At 30.0% G+C, this 16,019-nt stretch overlaps 2 protein-coding genes across 2 annotated transcripts; both read left to right on the forward strand.

Annotated features, from left to right (window-relative positions):
- Positions 1-1,028: 1,028 nt before the first annotated feature.
- On the forward strand, positions 1,029-6,978 carry LOC136979815 (calcitonin gene-related peptide type 1 receptor-like). Its single transcript, XM_067275840.1, has 15 exons — positions 1,029-1,127; positions 1,738-1,925; positions 2,247-2,434; positions 2,504-2,626; positions 2,709-2,806; positions 3,211-3,302; positions 3,376-3,526; positions 3,602-3,752; positions 3,830-3,890; positions 4,394-4,460; positions 4,530-4,615; positions 4,683-4,821; positions 4,907-4,948; positions 5,545-5,662; positions 6,804-6,978. The coding sequence occupies exons 1-15, from the start codon at positions 1,080-1,082 to the stop codon at positions 6,953-6,955; spliced, it is 1,704 nt and encodes a 567-aa protein (XP_067131941.1). The 5' UTR covers positions 1,029-1,079; the 3' UTR covers positions 6,956-6,978.
- A 6,530-nt stretch (positions 6,979-13,508) lies between these two features.
- On the forward strand, positions 13,509-15,649 carry LOC136979813 (protein SREK1IP1-like). Its single transcript, XM_067275838.1, has 2 exons — positions 13,509-13,587; positions 15,435-15,649. The coding sequence occupies exons 1-2, from the start codon at positions 13,509-13,511 to the stop codon at positions 15,647-15,649; spliced, it is 294 nt and encodes a 97-aa protein (XP_067131939.1).
- Positions 15,650-16,019: the final 370 nt, after the last annotated feature.

Raw genomic sequence — 16,019 nt, forward strand, 5'->3', positions numbered from 1 at the left:
TGGTGTAGAGCAGGGTTGTCCAACCTTTCAGATTCTCTGGGCCACATTGGACGAAATCATGGATTTATGGGCCGGAGTTAGCTAAAGAGCAAAAAAAAAGTAGCAAAATTTTCTAAAAAGTAGCCCAAAAATAGCCATCTCAACAGTATATATATATATAAAGTTTTACGGCTTTGTGAGACTTCTTTTTTGTGGTTGATGCCGTTGAAATAAATAAATAAATAAATAAAATAAACTTGTCAGTTTTGTTTACACGTTCATTGGGCCGCATTGCAACTTGCGTTGGGCCGCATGCGGCCCGCGGGCCGCGGTTTGGACACCCCTGGTGTAGAGAGAGAGAGTGGAGTATTATAATGAAACTTCTGTTAAGATAATTTGTATTTTCAAAATTTCTAGTGTAATTTGCGCAAATTCATATTAGAATTAATATAGGGTTTTATCAACTATATCTTCTGTACACATCTCTTAATTCGGCAAACTTGTGGGCGAGTGGATAAAACTCCTGAACACTCGTCGTGGGTTCGTGCCTGAGCAACATGCTGGCCACGTGTCTAATATCTGAATAGTGGCTATTGCTTTTAGAAGTCCTGACTAATAAAATGATCAACTTATGTACGGTGTCATTACACATATGATTACTATAGGTATTACTATACAGTATGTTTGTTATAAAACGTATAACATTATATATTTTATTTACACCTATTAGGTAAGAAAAACGCTAGTCAGCCCGTTGGAACGAACCCACTTTCAGTGTTTTATGGTGTTATCCACTCGTCCAATGGTGGGCTTAGTAGGCCTACAGTAGCACAGTGCCACTAATCATCCAGATATTTATTCACATATTGAATGACCATGCTCATAACTAAGATGAAGAATTTAAGTGTTAAGATACAGTTTCTGTTTAATTCCATATGAATAATTTAAATTTTTCTCATTTTCTTTATTATTATTATTACTTTTTAATTAGAAATTCAAGAAAACTTATCACAGCTTCACCGAACGTCGACGTTTTGAAAGTTAAAACAGATTGGATTAAGTAAAGAGTGTGACAAATTTCCTGTTTTGTTTGATTAGAAATGGGTCAACTCTATCTGTCAACCCTTTATTTTGCTTTAGTCATTCAGGTAAAATCATGAGGTAATTTATTACCATTTTATTTTAAAAATCGTAATAAAATTTAAAATGTTTTTTATTTTTAATAGCCTAGTTTATAATGTTTCGAATATACAGGGTGGCTCAAAAGCCAATTAACAAAAAATATATTTTAAGATCGTTTTAAGAATTGTTAGCTTTGACTTCAAACAGATTTTAAAGTGGTCTTTAAAATATATGTCTCGATTAAGCGATTTATGGGCCACCCTGTACGTTCACTTATATTTTTTACTACAATGATTTGTCTATTCGCTTTCAAAATTATTATTATTATTATACGAAAGGCATGAGACACTAATGGGCATTAAGCTCGTAGTTAATGAGAATGGTGATGACGACGATGATGATAATGGAGCTCTCCATGAGTCCCCCCCTCATAAAGACCATGTTTGCTCGGAACCACTGGTTGTTGCACAATAGGGGTTTCACTACATAGAATTTTAGAAGCTTACGTTAAATTCTTTAAAACTCTGTGTTCTGAGTGAAAACCTCAGTTCAAATCGTGAATATATTTCAAAAGTTTATGTTCTATACTGATATATTACTGTAATAAGTAACTATGAACTTTCATGTTACTTCCAGATTTTACCACATTTAATCCATGCAGATTCAGAGAGTGCAAACCAATCAACTCTTGAATACAGCAACGTTTACTGCCGTACGGAAAGAAGAGTAGCGCTAAATTATATATTTTACCGTTACGATACGTGTGCAAGATGTTACGACTACTTACCAGATTGGATCTTTCCAAACATGAGCTGGAAATTTGTGTAAGAATTACGATTTTTACATAACAAAATGGGGTTAGATTTACCTATGGTATACAAAATGGCGGCTCGTCTCTGATTCCAGCAAATAGAAGGAAAACAGGGGGACGCACGTTCTAACCTAACCTAATCTAACCTATTCTAATAATTTGGTTGGTAATAATTATGGTAATTTATTAGAATAGGTTAGGTTAGAACGTGCGTCCCCCTGTTTTCCTTCTTCTATTTGCTGGAACCAGAGACGAGCAGCCATTTTGTATACTACAGGTAGATCTAACCCAAAATGGTTATAAAGTAATGTACCAAAACTGTTCTTTGTCACAGGTACAAAGGCAATGGGTATTTATATAACCCTGAAGATAATACACCATATTTACCTGATCCCAGTAACACTAGTTGCCCAATCGTATCCACATTCATTTCGGAGGAATTTATAGAGAAATGGGCGGAATGTTGCCAAGCTGCTCTCGACTGCTGCGAAGAAATGGCAAAGGCTACGAAATCCACTGAAGGTAATTACTATAACTAAGCAATTATGTTTAAATTTAAACATAGTTTCTACCATTTTGTGGTGTTTACAGAAACATATTGCCCAAGAACCTGGGATGGTTGGCAGTGCTGGCCGGATACCCAAGCTGGAACAATCGCAATTGCCCCTTGCGCTAGGCATATTTACTTTAAGAGTGAACAACCTGCATGCCCACGTAAATAAATGAATTATAATATTTAATATTGTTTTAGAACATAAATAATTCTAGAATGTTAATGATATTTTGTATTATATAGGTTTTGCTATGAAAGAATGTTGGCCCAACGGTACTTGGTATGTCAACGACGAGTATAATAACGAGTGGACCAATTATGGAAACTGTGGACGTGTAGCTGTGAGTGAAAGAAATACTAGGCTTACTATTCAATAGACATATTCGTTAGATTCATAATAATACTATAAAATATTGTTGGTTTTTATTGTGTCTTTGCATCCTGTGGGCACTATGAGGGCTGCACGTTGCATCCTACTGTATTTTCTCTATACAGAATTCTGATTTGTTCACGCAGGCATATCAGTGAGTCTGTAGATAATACAGTGCATGATTATTCTGCGTAAAAATTAATTAAATAACCTGTATAAGTCTTAATGAACACGCTATTGAACACAAGCACATATTATCAATTTTTTAGACGTGTAATGTATCTTCGCTCGCTGTACCTGCCGGATTATTGGGTGCCAAATTAAAAAAAATATTTACTGTACTATTAATTAAATAATGTATAATTTTATTCACAGGAAGTCAGAAGATTGCTATATTTTCATATAGTAACTTACGCTATATCAATTATCTTCCTCATCCCTGCATTGATAATATACACGATGTATAAGTAAGTCAATAATTAATTATAATTTATTAATTATGCTTGAAATTGTATAGTAAACAGATGTATTTTCTTGTAGACAATTGCAAGTTCATCGAATTACAATGCACAAACATTTATTTGCCTCGCTACTCCTAAATGGTATTTTTGTAATCTTATTTAAGTCCATCGTCATGTTAAACGAGCTCAACACTACAAGTGAAGAAAATACGATTTTGGAAGCTAATGGGGTTAGTTCATTCATAATTATAAATAAAAATCTATGAAATAGGTTAAAATTAACAATATTGTGTACATATTCTTAGGTAGGATGTAAAATTTTGTTCGTTCTGACTAAGTATTTTCGCATGACCAACTACATGTGGATGCTCTGTGAAGGATTTTACTTACACAAATTAATTGCTGCAGCTTTTGCTGAACAGAAGAGCCTTATTATGTTTTATCTGATTGGATGGGGTATGTGGTTAGTTTGATTTAAAACACTTTATCTATGAAGAGAACGTTAAAACCTGCATTTATATTTATGAATCTAGCATTTCCAGCAATACCAATTTGTATTTACGCTTTATTAAGAAAGATTTATTCAGATGTGAGGTAAGTTTTCAATTCTATTGTATTATTAGCAGTAGTTGTGTGATGGCAAAGAAGGCATTTGGCTGGAGCACTAGGATATTGCACACGCAATGTCCTGGTGCACCAGCAACCACAACAGTGGGTGTGCAATGTTCTAGTGCACCAGGCAGTTAATAAGTTGGGCAACTAGTCTTTTTGCCCGTAGGATAATGCGCCACTGATGTATCTATACTTAAAAGATGTATTTGTATGATACTGTAAAAATTTAAGTAAAATTAACCTATTTTCTCAGAGTCCATTAACCTTATCTATGGTTGATTGTCTGAATGTTCATCGGTGCCCCCCTCTTGTCAGACTTGCTAAGATGGGGGCACCATAATTGATAATTGTTAAAACCAAGTTTTCTTAGTTTTATGTTTATACTAAAAAGCCAAATTAATAAAGATAATTATTTATATGAACCGTACAAATTAAATTAAATGTGAAAACTGATAATACGTTATTTAAATTTAACTTTTTTTTAGGTGTTGGGCAATTCCAGAAGAGACGTACGAGTGGATAATGAATACACCAAACCTGATAAGTCTTCTGGTATAACAATTTAAGAGAAATTAATGACAAAATTCATTAAGAAATATTAATTTTATGTGTATTTTTTAGTTAAATTTAGCATTCCTGTTCAATATCATTAGAGTTTTGGTCACTAAACTCCGTGCCACTCATGCTAATGAACCCAGCCAATACAGGTAAACAAATTATGATATTTAAAATTTTTCTATATAATATGTAATATAATTATTCTATAATTTATAGGAAAGCCGTTAGAGCAACATTAATTTTAGTTCCATTATTTGGCGTCCATTTTACTCTTGTGATATATCGTCCACAATCTGGAAAATGTGAATTTCTAGAAGCTTATACATACTTTAGCCATGCAATGGATGGTTTACAGGTATAAATATCAGAAATTTTGTATAATGTACACTATACAATAAAAAATGTACATTAAAATTGATTATCGATAATTATTTTGTCAGGGGATGATCGTTGCTGTGATATTCTGCTATGTGAATGGAGAAGTAAGTATTCTCTACAGTTACAACATTATGTATGTATACAACATAATTGTATCAAAGGATATAGTTGTCCAATAATGCAAATTGTGAGATTTACTTCGCAATCTTTTAGTATATTAGATTTATTCTTATAATGTTTCTTGTTAGATCATCGCCAAGTCGATAAGAAGACTTTCAGGGCTCTTGAATAATATCTAGGTGTTACCTCGTATTACTCCTATCTGTGGATAGTAGAAGGTATCACCTGAAGGATACAGATACAAATTTGATCTAAATTTCCAAATGCCATATTTTTATCTCTCACCCATGCACTGTAGGTTTACTTGTAATTGGATCGTGGCACAATGAGAGCCTAGTGTCAAAAACTTTGGAATTAATGTAAATTATTGCGAGGATTTTTATTGATTGTTTAATAATGGAAACCAAATAGATACTACTACTGTAAATTATATAATTACACAAATATTCGAGGTGCTATATAGAGATTATTACACGTTCCATCATGGTGAGGATGGAATCATTCTATTATAAAGAAACATTGTAAGAAATTTCAATATATTAGCATGGTTTAGTTCGCTTATGCTCGCCTTTTCCTACAGATTCAAACAGTTATTTGGCGCTCCCTGCAGAGGTATCGTCTTCAACAAAAGTTTACAAGTACCTCAGGAGGGCGGCGCACGGCACGCACAGAAATGCCTAAGAACGAATATTTAGCAGGTGTTTTGCTATTTCTGTGCTTTTGGTGTTGTATGAATATTAATTTTAATGCAATATTCTTAAATAATTTATTGTCTTTTCATGCATGTTTCTGTTTTTTTTTTCTTTCTTTTTTAATTGATTTCGCACGTTGTTTTTATATGAAATTACAAGTTTGCTTAGTAATTAATTACACGACAATTTTCTACTTCCATGATTTGAATGTATGTACTAATAGTGTTTCTGACATTGATTTCGAATAAGTTTAAGACTATGTATGTTTGTATCTGGATACCTGTGTAGAAATATGTCTTGTGGTAATGTAGCCATGTGTTTGGATGTAAAATTACATTGGCTCTATATACTTTAGTGGTTTGCAGCCTGGCTTTCATAAAACACAAAGATTTCTACTAATGTCGAAAGATTCTCATAGTTAATAATTTATATAACACTTAAACAATTTGCAGGTGTGTTCTTCAAGTAGATAACATCCAAATAGGGTCCCAAGAGGCACCCCATTAACAGATCGCTCTTGCCAATGGGGTTGCTTTGCCCTGTTTGATAAATCTAATCCAATCATGTTTCACACACAAGGAATTCAGATAGGGGCACCGTAGAAGTTAATTTACAGTATCTACAAATTCATTATTTTGTCTTTACGTTGCATTGATTTCATACGTTTGTATGGTCGTACATATTATGTATTTGAATGAGTGTATTGTGTTTATACATTTGAATATATTTGTGTGGCTGTTTTAGTTGTTTACGTCCAGGTGTTTGATGATTACGTATATATTGTTGTTATTTGTGTGTTTATTTATATGCCAAACATGTTTGTGTACCAGTGCTATAGTGTTTACATTAGCACATATTTAAACAATGACTCGTGTCATTTCTCACAGACAATGGTAATTGTTATAAAACTATATATAAAATATACATAGTCTCATCATTAGCACTTTCAATTGTGACCATTCTCGAAAAATTAACGTGTATTAGAGTGATGTTGTATGCATGTATATCACGTTTCATTACGCTTTCTATTCAATTAATTGTAAATTATCCGAAAGTTACTAAAATCTGTTAATATTAAAATTATAAATTTACATGTATTTAAAGTACATTTCATTGTCCAAATATTATTTGTTAAAAATCTTTATAGGTCCTGTATTTGCTGAAAAGGTCGTACCAGAGGTACAAACTTCGTCAAGGTTCACAAAACAGAAGTTGGAACAGTTTCACAATGAAACGGGTGTCAATGTCGACTCATATGTCAACTGTAGGAGAAATTCAATCGCCGAAAAATCACCATGAATCGATTAAACGGACCTCATGTTAATATTTCTATTCGCGTAGGTAGCTTTACAGATAACTATATTATTTTAATCAATATTTAACAAAATTATCGTTAATTTCATATTTAACAATAGCATAAATACAAGAAGATAACTTTAATTAATATAATTTATGCAAAAGTTTTGTCGTCCACTGTATATTACTTACATCCATGACCAAAAAGTAAGCATAACCATTAATATGGCCTATATCTCGTGCTTGATATAACGTTATTTATTAGCTCTGTCGGAAACAAACTTCATTCTTGCAGCTCTTTGCAGCACATTTCTATAGAGTATCCCACATATCTACAAGAAATTTGGTATTAGAATCTTGATGGTCATTTCAAACGATGAAAACCTTCACTCTAATTGATCATGGATGATGGTTTATTGGTGTTGATAGTGGATTTCATGGATGATAATAAAATCTGCACCCGTAGCACTTCAGAAATCTCACGAGGAGTTCCCTCGTCACTGTATTGTATTGCAGTTATGGCACTTCTTGCAAAAACGTGTAGGTCAGTGCGGTCATTAAGCTTAAGACCACGATATCAGCACCTGAAAACTGGTCCCTTTTATGTGAATCTGTATCGTGTTCGTCCCTCTCCAGATTCTTACCCATTCTGTATATTGTATCTAGACGATTATGCTTATCTTTTGTACAGTAGTGTGTTTACTATAAATATTATATATTATATAATTTCTACATTACACTAATTCCATATTATATATATTTAGAAATATATTTCAGTGGAAACAAAAGCTTTCACCCCTTTTCATCATTACACTTAAAAATATGTGAGGAAATACTGCAAAGAAAATTTAACCTTTCGTTCATGTAAATAAAATCAGAAAAATTTTATTTATTTATCATCATTTCCTCGAAAATACAGGTAATTTTTAATATTCATAAATAATATAATTTTCCTTTTGAAGTTTAATTAATTTGTTCTCAATTCTTCAGGTTCTTCTGATGAACGAGACCATTTTACTTCATGAAGAATTTCTCCATTCATAGATTTTTTTTATTTCTTTATAATTATTATGTTTATAAATAAAAATAACAATTTATTATTTATTTTTAATTATTTTATCTTTATTGTTATACGCTAAAGCTTATTATTACCATTTTGCACAACTACAAATGTACTATAGTAATATCAGAACTTACTGGAATTCATAATTTAACAGTGAAAATAATGTACTTACTTAATCTATAAGTGTATATAATATATAATATTTTATATAAAACTGTATATCTTGATGATAATAGAGTTAGAATAATGTGTTTCAGTTAGAAATGTACATAACTTTCTATATATAAATGTATGCATGACCATGTGTGGATGATTGTCATCATTAAACTTGATGAAGTAAAGATGATCTACGAAAGTTTTCTTAAATAAACTTGCATAAAAGTTACAGCTTATTTAATTTTGCCCAATGAACAGTGCAGGTGCACCAAGATAGCGAGTGCACTTATATTTTTTGAATAAATGAAGAGTTTATAGCACGAATGGTGCTAAAGAAGAATCTGTCTAATTACTAACAACAAAACTGTGCACTGTTAATTTTATATTTTGTATTTTTAACTGATTATATTATGGAATCATACGTAAAAGAATAGATAAAATGTAATTATTTTCATCCTACTTATTGATGCACATCAGCATGAGATGAAACAGTATCTTCTACGTCATCTTTAGGAATATGGAGATGAAGGTTGGCTCTACTATAACACTTATAATTTATTTGTTCTGTTAATTAAATGTTACTATGATTATTCTGAATATCGAAAAAGTTATTAGCCAAATCTCTCTAACTAGTCACAAGACCAACATCCTTAATAATTTCGAATCTTGTCTAGCATCCTTGATGATTTCACATCCTGTCTAATATCCTTAGTGATTTCATAATCTGGCCAGCTACCACAATGTTTTCATAGCCTGTATTACTAATTAATTAAAATATATTGTTGATAGTTAACTAATTGCTTCTAGACCATATTAAATTATTATAAAACAAAGACAGGGTGCTTCATTAACGTGTAAACTGTCCTGAGGATGATAGAGGATTGTATTGAATATAAAGCTGGATTCTGAACTGAATTCTACGTAGATCTGCCAGATTTTTCTCGTGGAAACCTCAATTATGTTTAAAGTATTAAGCATATTTATCTATAAGTTCTAAAAATTATGTTACTTACGATTACTGGTTGTCAGTCACGTAAGCAGAAGAGAGCCCAAGCCTCTCTTATATTTGAAAGTAAATAAATAAAGAGTATCAAATAAGTACAGGGGTAAGATTTAAATTTGATGAACGGACATAGATGCATGCATATACACGTGATCTATCTATATAGATGCAGGATGAATGTAAGTTTGAACGTTAAAATTTGGGCCTCTCCGAGTGTGGGTTCCACTTCATTACTTTTTCAAAAATATTTAATACGTTGCTATTGAGATTGTGATTCTAAATAAGTATGGTAATATTATATATAATAATTTTTTAATTATTAATGTCTAAAAATAATATCAGGCAGCATTTTGTCCAGTTTTCTATATTAAAAATCAATTTACTTGTTATAATTAACATTGTGGCACGCTATTAATTTGTCATTTCTTTTGTAAAACTTTATGAAAATAAATTATATTTGTTTATTTATGAATTTTTCTGGTTATTTATAAATAGTTTCATTAGCAGTTGTAAGGAACTCAAAGCTCCTTGCTATTGTTGATCCATCAGTGGTCGAGTAAATATGGGTTGTGAGTTCGAATCTGACCAACGAACTGACTCACAGGAGTTTTTCGGATTTTTCACGTGTATAACACCTGAATAGAGGCAAGAGTCCTACAGAAAATCCTCCAGAGGTAGACTGCCTTTGCTTTATCTCATTGATTCAATCCTTGCTATTGCTAAAATCTATTCTTCCCTGAAAGTTAATGTGTGAATAAGGGATGCCATAGTTCTATTATTCCTTCCTCTATAATTCTAAGATCATAAGGAGAATACTTCATATATAATTATTCAAACAAAATATTGTGCTTTACTCCAGTATTGATAATATAAGCAATCATAAAATGAGAAAGGCTCAGTTTGTTTAATAAATCAGAAACTTTAAGAATATTTACAATTGAAAAAGGCAGATATTGTATAGAATATTAGGAAAATTTTATAAAATTTATAAATATTGTAAACTACACAGAAAATTTTCCATCTGTTGTAACAATCTCTAGCCATTATCACCTTTTACCATAATCTCTACATCTTACTCGTCCTCCATTGTAGTACAGTACCTCAGAAGAAATAGATGCAAGCTATGGAATAAAGAAAAAAGATAATAGAATACACCAACGAGTACAAATATCTGCTATAATTCAGTTATTTTCAATAATTACTGATATTTGTACGAAGAAAATTAGGGATATAAGTACTGTTAATTCAGCAGTGTGGGAGGGAGAAATCGAAAGAAGGCGGTTTAAGAATTGATAAATAATTTTCAACATAAATACCATATAAAAATTATTAGAGAAGTATCATATAAAATTGATTATTTCTGACATATTTGCGAACTAAAATAAAATTTGAAGTAATATTGACTGAAAGTCCTTCGTATATTTTGATTATTTGATGTCACAATCTGTTTTAAGAATGTCTAAATTTAAATAACACCCCAAGTATATATTGTAGCAATGTGTTATAATTAATGTAAATTGTTTATTAAACATACACTTTTTTAAATAACGTCGTTTATGTAAAACTTTTACTATAAAACAGTTAACTAACTGAACTAATTTAGCATGTGAATCATATTCTAAAACGATTCATATTCAGTATACAATTGCACATGTTGTAGCACGTAAATATATTTTAAAACAATCATATTCTAAACCGATTGTTTTAAAATATATTCACGTGCTACAACATGTGCAATTGTATATACTTAATTAAGGCCTCAAACCCCGATTGACTATATACTAACTTACGGTGTGGACCGGAAGTCATGTGACTTTTTAAAATGATCACATGATTAAATAGAAAAATGTTACAACTTGGATTTCTTAAAGATAAAGTAATTCTTATCGCTTTACTGATGGCTAAAATGACAATCACATCCCTATAAACCATTCGATTTATCTATTAGTTCCAGATAATAGCGTGTAAACGGCATCATCCATCATCTATCTCTGCAATATCTTCCACGAAAAGATAATTTTTTTGCACTTTAGGTACCTATATTCAGAACCGTTCAGAAAACTTCTTGGTAGAATATATACTGATTTATCTTCATAAATTAATATTTTCTCGCTTATAAAATCGATATCTTCCTATATTCTATATAAACACGTTTTAACAATTATAAAAGTAAAGATTTTCTGAGCTAACATTTAAACTGTAATTGTTTTAAAGTTATTTTTTTACATTAAAAATTATATTTAACATGTATTTCATTGTTAGATGCACGTATAAAATGTTTTCCTTTTATTCATGTCAAATATATGATAACCTTTCTAATGTTATATCCACAAAAGCATCACAAATATGCTTCTATGTTTCAGATAAAAGATTATGAATTTAAGACAAATTGTTTTGAGATGAGGACATTACGGATGTGTGTGAAAACCCTAAAATATAGCAATACTTTAGGGTTTTTCTAAAATACAAATAGGGTTTTTTCTAAATCATCCATATCTCAAAGTGTCTGAAAGAAAACACGACCTCCCTATCATTTGATATGTAAAGAAGAACATTATGACCCTACAATACGGTATTCAAAGGAAGGACACTCCTACTATTTGGTATCGAAAAGTAGGACATGTCCCTCTAAATACTACGTGGTAACAACTTTAGTACAAAAGTTTTAAATGTATCAAATATAAGTAATACTTATTTAATTTCTCTTCAGTAATGGCAGCCTACTTATGGTTTCTCTTCTATGATACAAATGGAAGAAAGAAGTAAATAAGTGAACCGTTAAGCTTCTATTCATTTCATTGCTTCATATGCTGCTATTTTCTTTTCTTGCTTTTTTTTTATCTATATAGAAGAATTGTACAATAGAGTGCGTTTCAGATATTCATCTTGTATTGTCATCTTTGTGCATGGATGCATAGAAAGCAATTTAAGTAGAACATTTATGAGGAAAATCTACACAAAATATACTAAAAGAAACTTAAAGAAAAACTACCAACAACAATCTGCACTCCATTTTCCCAAAAATATCCTTATAAGATGTGGAAAACAAGCGAAGTAGGACGATAAATTCTATTAAATAATGTATGAAAAACACGAAGAATTACAATAAATACATTATATTAAATTACATTTATAATTTATTTATAAATTATTTATGTTTCTACATGAAATTCTAAGTAAATATCTTACAAAATAACATTGCAAAAATGTAGTTAAATTTGTAAGTGAAGCATATGATAACAACAACATAAATATTGAATTTTTTTCTTTTCTTTTTTTGAAATATTTCCAAGAAATACTTTCGAATAGCTTGAAATAAATCTTTCTAAAAATAAAATTCTACTTTCTACCATTATATTTTTTAAAACTAAATTATTTATTGTCAATGTGAACATTTTTCTTCTGATCTTTATCATCTCAATTCTTTTACAACATACATTTTACTTTTTTTTCTAAATAAATAGTAACAAAGTTACTACATTATTTTGTTTATGAGTAGAATAAATAAAAATTTATAAATTTCAACACTAAATTTACTACATTTATTAATTATTTCAAGCATTTTAGCTTAATGGTGTTCTTTGCTCTTTTTGCCTCTTATAATCATTTATCCATATACCTACAAACCTTTAATATTTTCTACTGATGTTTTTTTAATTGCAATATATTAAAATTTACTTAATCATAATTAACTTTATTGACATTAATTAGAAAAAATAAAATATTTTTATACTATTGTATTGTTAATTATAATCAAACCTAAAATATTAAAAGAATAAGCATCAAATATATCCTTAATATAATTTTAAAAAAATAAATAATTATTTTAATGCTCGAGACAGGAGCATCTTACGTCAGTTCCTAATGTTTTAAGGAAAAATTGACAAATTCCATCATCTGAAAATAACTTTTGTTAATGTCACGTGTGAAGTGCATCTTCGTTTGGTATAGTGACAAAGTGTCTGTCTCAGTCGGTAGTGACGTTGATCAATAAAATATTCACCGGAAATGACGTGTCACTCTTGACACACCAATCTTATTCAACCTTTTTCATGATTAACGTCAAACTGCTGAAGAACATCATCTTACAGTGTCGATCGACAGACGAACAAAGAGTTAATATAAAGTCAAGTCATATATATGTATGGCTTCTCCATGTGTTAAGAATATGGGAAGCTTTATAAGAGAGTGATAAATATAATGAATTAGTACCAATAAAGTTATGAAAAAGAAATATCCCTGATTAAGTGATAAAAATATGAGTTTCTTGAGTAAACAATTAAAGACAAACACGTTTAACAAATTTTCAGAAATAATTGTTCATTGTAACCGAAATGAAACGAAGAACGGGAGATGAAAATGAACAAGAAAGTCCAATGAAAAACGAAGGAGAAAAAAAGAAGAACGAGGAAGGTAATGGTAAAACGAAGGAAGAGAGAAGAAGAACAAGGAAGAGGGAAGGATAACATAGGACGAGAGAGTTAAGACGAAGAACAAGGAAGAAAAAACAAAACGGAGAAGAACAAAAGGAGAAGCGTGTTTTCCTACAAGTTTTAAATAGTTTTTCATAATGGTCAACTCATAGATGAAACAATCAACTAATGAATATTAGATAATGAATCATGATGAATATAGAAAAAAATAAATTAATTTATATATTGTGTATATATGGATATACAGTTATATGTTACCTATATATATAGCATATAACTATATATAAATTTGTGAATCAACAAGAGAACAGAGACTAGACAATGGAGTGTTCGCTATAAACTTACTGTTATATTTATGTACGTAAAAAACGCTTTCATTTAATTCGAGTACTTATATTTAATTAATGATGAATAACTTTCCCCGTTTGCTCTCGAAACAGAATGCAGGTTGGCCCAAAACACTCAGTTATCTCTTCTTTATTTTGGGTTCTACATGTACGTAATTGACGTAAATGATGGAAATTTCCACATGTTTCTAAGATTTCAGAGATTTTCCGACAGGTACAAAACTTACTTTTTTGAGACCCCTGAAAATTTGAAGCCTTACTGGGGACTTTTTACAGGATCTACAGATTTCTAGCAACACATAAAATCTATAATTGTATAAACATAATATTTGATATTTTCGTTACGTCACTTTATATTGATGTTTAGTGACGTTTAGGAACGTAACAAATTCATTTATCAAATTTTTACTCAAATGTTACTTTAAATTGTTTCATTACTCGTAACGCAATAAGATTTAATGCTAATTGCTAATTTTTTTTCTAATTTTTATATATAAAATTCTACAATTTATCATTTCTCTGGTATAGTTTGATTCTGAATAGTGTCGTAAAATTTATAAATAATTCATAATTTAAAAAATTTATTTACATAATTATGGGTAATGTGTTTTAATATAACAAAATTCCTAAAAAAAATTCATAAAAACTGGAGTAAAAAAATAAAAAATTAATTATTATTTTTTTTCATGTCTATCCATGTTTATCCATGTTTGTCAGATCGTATAACAAGCAGGAAAAACATTATTCAAAAATAATATATATCGATATTCCAGTTTTTTTCTGAACAATTGGATAAATTTTCGAATAAATGTATAAAAAATTTTCTATTTATTCATATTTATTGAAGGATATCAACACACAGCAGATGATAAAAGAGTAAAGTGTAAACAACGTGATATACTACAGAACACTTCCAGATAAATGGTTATATATGCATTTACCAAAAAAATTGAATAGCAAAATTTTACTCTATTCGTGTATTCAATTTTTTGTATATTTTATTATCAAATTTTGTAGACTTTTTTCTTTAATTTTCAACAGTAAATTACAGTTTAAATATTCGTTTAAAACTGCGAGATCTTTCCATGTTATTTAGCATTATATAATATAATAAAATATAATTAAGAAAAAGTTTATTATCGTTATTAATTTTAATTATAAATATAAATAGTGAAATGAAGAAGAAGGAAGAAGAAAATTAAAAAGAAAGGTCAAAACGAAAATAATGGAAACAAAGAAATGCAAAAAAGGAAAAAAGGAAAAACATAGGGAAAAAAAAGAATAAGAAGAAGAGCAAGGAAGAGAAAGGAAAAAGATAGGAAGAAAAAAGAATAAGAAGAAGAGCAAGGATAAGAAAAGAAAAAGATAGGAAGGGAAAAGAAGAAGAGCAAAGAAGAGAAAGGAAAAAGATAGGAAAAGAAAAGAAGAAGAGCAAGGAAGAGAAAGGAAAAACATAGAAAGAAAAAAGAATAAAAAGAAGAGCAAGGAAGAGAAAAGAAAAAGATAGGAAGGGAAAAGAAGAAGAGCAAGAAGAGAAAGAAAAAGATAGGAAGGAAAAAGATAGAAGAGCAAGGAAGAGAAAGGAAAAAGATAGGAAAGAAAGAAGAAGAGCAAGGAAAAGAAAGGAAAAAGATAGAAAAGAAAAGAAGAAAAGCAAGGAAGAGAAAGGAAAAACATAGAAAGAAAAAAGAATAAGAAGAAGAGCAAGGATGAGAAAAGAAAAATATAGAAAGGAAAAAGAATAAGAAGAAGAGCAAGGATGAGAAAAGAAAAAGATAGGAAGAAAAAAGAATAAGAAGAAGAGCAAGGATGAGAAAAGAAAAAGATAGGAAGAAAAAAGAAGAAGAGCAAAAAAGAGAAAGGAAAAAGATAGGAAAAGAAAAGAAAAAGAGCAAGGAAAAGAAAGGAAAAAGATAGGAAAAGAAAAGAAGAAGAGCAAGGAAGAGAAAGGAAAAACATAGAAGAAAAAAGAATAAGAAGAAGAGCAAGGATGAGAAAAGAAAAAGATAGGAAGGGAAAAAGAAGAAGAAGAAAGATGAAAGAGAAAGGAAAAAGATAGGAAGGA

This window comes from Centruroides vittatus, unplaced genomic scaffold, assembly GCF_030686945.1.
Source record: "Centruroides vittatus isolate TY-2023 unplaced genomic scaffold, ASM3068694v2 contig_644, whole genome shotgun sequence".
Lineage (NCBI taxonomy): Eukaryota > Metazoa > Arthropoda > Arachnida > Scorpiones > Buthidae > Centruroides > Centruroides vittatus.

Coding starts and splice junctions, on each gene's coding strand:
- LOC136979815 (XM_067275840.1), top strand. CDS start 1,080: ATGGGTCAACTCTATCTGTCAACCCTTTATTTTGCTTTAGTCATTCAG. Junction 2,435..2,503: donor GGCTACGAAATCCACTGAAG/GTAATTACTATA, acceptor TGGTGTTTACAG/AAACATATTGCCCAAGAACC. Junction 5,663..6,803: donor TAAGAACGAATATTTAGCAG/GTGTTTTGCTAT, acceptor AAATCTTTATAG/GTCCTGTATTTGCTGAAAAG.
- LOC136979813 (XM_067275838.1), top strand. CDS start 13,509: ATGAAACGAAGAACGGGAGATGAAAATGAACAAGAAAGTCCAATGAAA. Junction 13,588..15,434: donor AAAAAAGAAGAACGAGGAAG/GTAATGGTAAAA, acceptor AATAAAAAGAAG/AGCAAGGAAGAGAAAAGAAA.